At 36.5% G+C, this 5903-nt stretch overlaps 1 protein-coding gene across 1 annotated transcript; it reads right to left on the bottom strand.

Annotated features, from left to right (window-relative positions):
- Positions 1-1100: 1100 nt before the first annotated feature.
- LOC143623234 (haloacid dehalogenase-like hydrolase domain-containing protein Sgpp) lies at positions 1101-4941 on the bottom strand. The gene is made up of 5 exons (XM_077094185.1): positions 4737-4941; positions 3306-3420; positions 3065-3219; positions 1850-2111; positions 1101-1763 (listed from the first exon to the last, which is right to left on the bottom strand). Exons 1-5 carry the CDS (start codon positions 4937-4939, stop codon positions 1584-1586), a joined length of 915 nt encoding a protein of 304 aa, XP_076950300.1. The 5' UTR covers positions 4940-4941; the 3' UTR covers positions 1101-1583.
- Positions 4942-5903: the final 962 nt, after the last annotated feature.

The following is a 5903-nucleotide window of genomic DNA, read 5'->3' as shown; positions in this document are numbered from 1 at the left end:
CTAAAATGTTTCCGCCGTTATCCTTGTTAAAAAAACGAAATTTGTTCAGCCCTAACCTGTTCCGACCAAACCAGGACAACCCTTTTTAATTGACTTGTTCTAATCCTAACTCATTCTGATCCAAACCCATTTTGACCCATGACTACCCGTTCGACCCAACCCATTTGCCACCTCTAGTTACGTGGCGCTGGACACTCGTCTTCCGGCTTCCATACGTGTAACTGGCTCCGTATGCTTAGCCAGCACCGGAATGCACGTAACCGACGGGCGACGCATGAACACATGTGACCGGTACCAGAAGCAAAGCTAAAATGTACTATAATTAATAACCAACCTGTTTTCACCCTGAAACCCATCCTTACCCGACCCCTTTTGACCTAAACTCATCTCGACCCGAACCAAACTAACTCTTTTTTTTAATCGACATGTTCCGACATGTGGGCCGAACCCACCCGGCCTGTTTGCCCGTCCTAAACAAATAGCAAAGACTACAGATATATGCATTATTCATTGCACTTACACATCATCATTACACATATGAAAGGCAAACATGTAACAAGTTACGCCGCTGCTTGAATTATAAACGGCTTATGGTGCCTGTCTGTTTAACTTGGGTTTACTTTTCAAAGCCAAAATAAGATCTTGAAACCCACAAACAGCACTTAAACACCATCCTCAAAATTTAGTACAAATAATCCAAGCAGTATAATTTCCACGAAAGCCATAGGCAGCAACTTGGATCATAAACGGGACCTATCTATTTAATTTAGGTTTACTTTTGAAAGCCACACAAGAAACCGACAAGCAACAACTTGGATCCTAAATGGGCCATATCTCTTTGATTATTTGGGTTTACTTTTCAAAGTCTTGTAACTCAATGATGTAATGAGTTTTGTATCCATTGTATTTCATACACCCACCATGTTTGCACCCTGACCCTAGCTATAGAAATCAATGTCATGATAAATGAAAACGTTAAAACATGATCATTTACATTTAATCAATTTTTGAACACAGCTATTATAATTATCAGTCTTTTTAAATTCTTCGTGTATTATAGACAAATAGATAATCTATGAAGGGGCGAGACGACACAAAAGTTTGATTATTTGATTCTAAAGCGTTCTATTAATAATGAGTGTTTACATCGCTATTTATAGTTTTCGAAAGGGTGCAAACCCTTTGGTGAAGCGACGCGTGTTGCTTGGGGAATTAACCGCCCAAACTTAGGTCCACACTAAACAATACATTTTGATGCTAATTACACAATAATGCCTTAATTTCTATTAAATACATAATAGTTGGGATAAAATCTAAATTATCAAGTCCAACAATCTATAAATACTCTTTATGGTATATTTATATTGCCTTTAAGATAACTAACAAATTCTCAATTAAAAGGCAAATTCACATCCCCTTACTTATTGTTCTTAATCACATGTATATATTTTTCAGGAAAAGAAAGCATATGTATGAAATATTATCAGAAATAACACAATTTAGTGAAAGAAATGGTTATTCAATATGAAGAGCCAACTAATCTACAAATATTTAACACGCTTTGTTGTTAGAAGCTAGTTGGATCAAATAGGCAACTTTTGCTGTATCATCTCTTGTAGATTTTCCCATAATTTAGGGTCGTTATAATCCTTGATAACGAGCGATGCACCTGCATCTAGTAGCATTTGTTCAGGGTTTCTAGTAGCCATACCAACAGCCGCCATCCCGGCTCCATTGGCTGCTTTTATTCCAGAAACAGAATCCTAGGCAACACACAAAAAGCATTACACATGAAAACGCACAGCAAACGTATAGAAACAGTTGGCTATTTTGAGAGTTGAGTTCATACCTCAAACACAAATGTGTGATTTGGGGAAACTTTAAGTGCATTTAGCGCCTTGAGGTACGGATCAGGAAAAGGTTTTGGTCTTGCACATTCTTCTGCTAAAACTATCACTTCAAAGAAATCCTGTAGTTTAAGCATTGAAATCAGCAGCTCAGCATTTGATTTAGGAGCGTTCGTAACCGCAGCCCGTTTCAGACCAAGATCTTCTACCCATTTGCATACATTGTTTAAGCCGCTTATAGGTTCCAACTGTTCAGCTGCCAATCTGTTTATTTACATGCTGGAGTTAAAATAAAAGTTGCATTTTAAAAAAGAACAATAGTACCGTAAATATTATAACTTTATAAGGCATCATGTATTCCCTTAATGTGACAGAAAAACAGGTCTGAATTTGTTAAACGGGTCAGACACGATTGACACAAGTATTAAATACCAACACGCACGATTAATTAAATGTGCCATTTCCTCAAACACAAACACAAACACAAGCATGGACATGTTTATAAACGTGTTACACAACACGGCCCTTTTAACACAATTAATATTGCATGTTCAGTAACTCGAGTTACTCCGAACTTTATGTCAAAGAACATATTTTTTTTAGTTTTGACCTTTTAAGGGCAAACTTACTAGCTTTTACTTGAATAATGACACAAACTACTAGAGATATAGACGAGCAGAGACGCATGTGAGCTACTCGCGATCAAACTAATAAAAAAAATCGAAATGAACCGAGCCCAAGCATCTAATAAAAGCTCGTTTAGTTATCGAGCCAAAGCTCGAGCCTTGTATGGGAAGATCGTTTAGGTTGTCGAGCCTTAACGGACCTAGTGTAGTTTTGAGTTGACTTTTTTGAACTTCTATGTATTTATTTCACACTGCAGGGCCGAGCTTTAAACTTGTTAAGGTTTTCTCAATAACACAAATAATTATTAATAGGTATTAAATTAATTAAAAATAATAATAAACGAGTTGCGCACGAGCCGGGCTCGAACTTGAAAAAATGAATAATGAGCTGAGCTTGAGCTCTCGTAAGTCAAAACGAGCTCAGCTCAAGCCTAGTTGATCTCGCACCCCTACAAATTACCTTCTAAAAAATCTTTTTTAGTCATATGCTTGATCCATATGGATTATAAACTTAGAAAGTAATGTTTGACTTTAGAAAGTCAAAGCAGGTGATAGACTAATTCACTTGACATAATGATATATACAAATTACCTTCTAAACAAAGCTTCCTTGTCAACCATGAACTTCATGGCCTTTTCAAACTCCCAATCGGGAAGAAGAACATTACAGAGCTCTTTGTTATGCTTGCCACTAATGTTATTTATGAAGAATTCCTCATCGATAGGTGACCCATCATTAAATCCAATCTATAAACATGAAATCAAATATCTGTATGTTTTAATAATAATATTGAAAATGAAAAAAACAGAAATCAAACAGTTGAAGAAACCACCTCTTGGAGCATATCACGGAAGGCATAATAATGGAGAGGATCCGAATCACAAAGAGTTCCATCAATGTCGAAAAGGATTGCTTCAAGAGGGGCAATGGAAGATAATGAAGCATTGCTGCATTGATAAAGCTGACTAATTGAAGGTCAAACGGATTGATTTCAAACTTTGAATTATATATAACTTTGTATTCTAGATAAATAAACAAACCACCACATATATGTACTCAGGATGCCAAATTTGCATGAAAATAGAAATAAATTGCAGGCTTAAAAGCAATAACATTTGACCACAAATAATTTAGGAATCACATTTAGTAATCTTATATAAATAAAACCTTAAAAATGGAACCAAAATGGGTATGCTAGGAAAAGCACGTACCAGAGCCAGGTTACACGTGTTACGTGGCGCTGGACAGTGACGTAGCTTAGCTGGGGCTAGGGGTGGCTCCGGCCCCCTCCATTTTTTCACTCAGTGGTGTAAATTTATCCCTTTTCAGCATAAAGATTTTAAACAGTGTAAATTTACCCGTTTCCGACCGAAATTTTGAGCCCGGCCCTCTCCGCTTTTCGCTCGGTAGTGTAAATTTACCTGTTTTCGACCAAAATTTTGAGCCCGCACCCCTCTAGTTTATGAATTTTTTATATGTATTCAACCCGGCCCCCTCGACGTGTATGTCCAAGCTTCGCCACCGGCGCTGGACACGCGTCTTCCGGCCTCCATACGTATAACTGGCTCTGTATGCGTAGCCCGCACCGGAATGCATGTAACCGACGCCCTGAAGACGTGTAACCAATGCCGAAATGACAAGGAAAGCTAAAATGTACTGTAATTTATAACCAACCCGTTTTCACCCGAAATCCGTTCCGACCCAAATTCATTCTAACCGATCATTTCATCTAATTAAACTTTTATTATCATTTATATACATATGAACACATTCTGGAAACACTCAAAGAAGAAACAGAATCATGAATTTGTGAAGAAACATATTATATTATATATACATCATCATCATCATCATCATCGTACTCAGTATATCCCACCAATAGCAAAGCTATGGTAGGGTCTGAGGAGGGTAAGATGTAGACAGCCTTACCTCTACCCCATGGGGATAGAGAGGCTGCTTCCGGTGAGACCCCCGGCTCGATAGTAGTTTTGCATCAAGCCTTGGACATATTACATAAGGCACATAGCACTCAATCATCGGGACGCCGGCTGATTGGTGCATGTACCCTTGTTTCGGCTATCAACGCCACCACATGATGCATGATTAACATTCCATCACTTTTAACGTTATTTTCACAAAATTAGTAAAATAACGTCAAAATTAGTGCAATTTTACTTTTGCCCACCCGAGGGTTCACACATATATACATTATATGCGCGCACCGCAAGCAGGGCACATATTATATTATATTATATATACCTACCTGTTAATTGGGTAGGAGATTGATGAAGCGGGTGTAATCGTTGATGGGAAATGTGGTTTTGTGCGTAAAATAGGAATAATAATATTATTATTATTATTGGGGAAGAGGTGAAGACAAGTAGTGAGCGTTAACATATTATTGTGTTGACTGTTTGGAGCTCTGTCGACTGTTTTCCTTCCATAGGCTTTGGGTGGAGGAAACATAACATAACAGGGAGCGATTACAGCCAACCATGTTACTACTTGGATTATTATACCTTGTTGGATTATGATTCTCTTCTTTTGAGTTAAAAATCTCATTTGGGTCCACAAAGTTTAATACAAATTCAAACTCTTTCTTTTAGTTAAGGGTGTGTATGAGATTCTTTATTTTATTTTTTTTATAATTTATGGTGATTGAATAAGTTATTTTTGTGTTAAAAAACTGTTTGAGAATACATAAGTTCTTTTTCATATCTCCTTATTTACAAGCCAAGATATGGGTATTCAACAAGTTAGAGTTTCCTAATTTATCTCCTTATCAAGATCAGAATTCTCATTACACTCTCATTTCACCCAACTCTTTAAAACTCCACATACCCCTGCCATCAATTACCGATCGCCTACCCCCTGCCATCGATCATTATTCTCAACCCTAACCCTGCTTAGATCATTGAATTCACACACCCAACTCATCAATTCGAGTAAATGTCACTCTCAACTACCCCTGCTAACATTGAATTTGCTCTTATAATATGACCTGCCTCATCTCCTTCTATCAAAAAAATACACGGTGGTGTCCAATCACTACTAGAAAATGAGGCTAGTGCAACTTGTTAGAGGCAACCTTTTTGAACTATGTTGCATTTGACTATAATGCAACTCTGTTTAACATAAAAGTTGCATTAGTATATCTAATGCAACCTTTTTAGTAAAAAGTTGCAAAATCTCATTAAAATAGCAACCTTTTTATTTAAAAGTTGTAAAGTTTGTAAAAATTGCAACTTTTTCTTAAAAAGTTGCAAATATTTTTGAAATTAGCAACTTTTGTTAAAAAGGTCACATTATTAAAACTTATATGCAGCTTTTATTTTAAAAGGTTGCATAATTCAATGAAAACAAAAAAAAAAATATAGAAAGTTTTTATTTATAGATAGTATTAAACTTCAATTATTAGTTCTCTGATATT

This window comes from Bidens hawaiensis, unplaced genomic scaffold (assembly GCF_021521415.1).
Source record: "Bidens hawaiensis isolate Kalapana, Puna unplaced genomic scaffold, B.hawaiensis_p1.1 tig00003356_1, whole genome shotgun sequence".
Classification (NCBI taxonomy): Eukaryota; Viridiplantae; Streptophyta; class Magnoliopsida; order Asterales; family Asteraceae; genus Bidens; species Bidens hawaiensis.
This window is presented reverse-complemented; position numbering and strand designations above follow the sequence as displayed.

Bases quoted from the DNA above. Each gene is read 5' to 3' on its own strand.
- LOC143623234 (XM_077094185.1), bottom strand. From the start codon at position 4,939: ATGTTTCCTCCACCCAAAGCCTATGGAAGGAAAACAGTCGACAGAGCT. The intron at 3,421-4,736 runs GTAGGTATATAT...TTATCAATGCAG, and splicing joins ATCTCCTACCCAATTAACAG to CAATGCTTCATTATCTTCCA. The intron at 2,112-3,064 runs GTAATTTGTATA...GTAAATAAACAG, and splicing joins AAGGAAGCTTTGTTTAGAAG to ATTGGCAGCTGAACAGTTGG.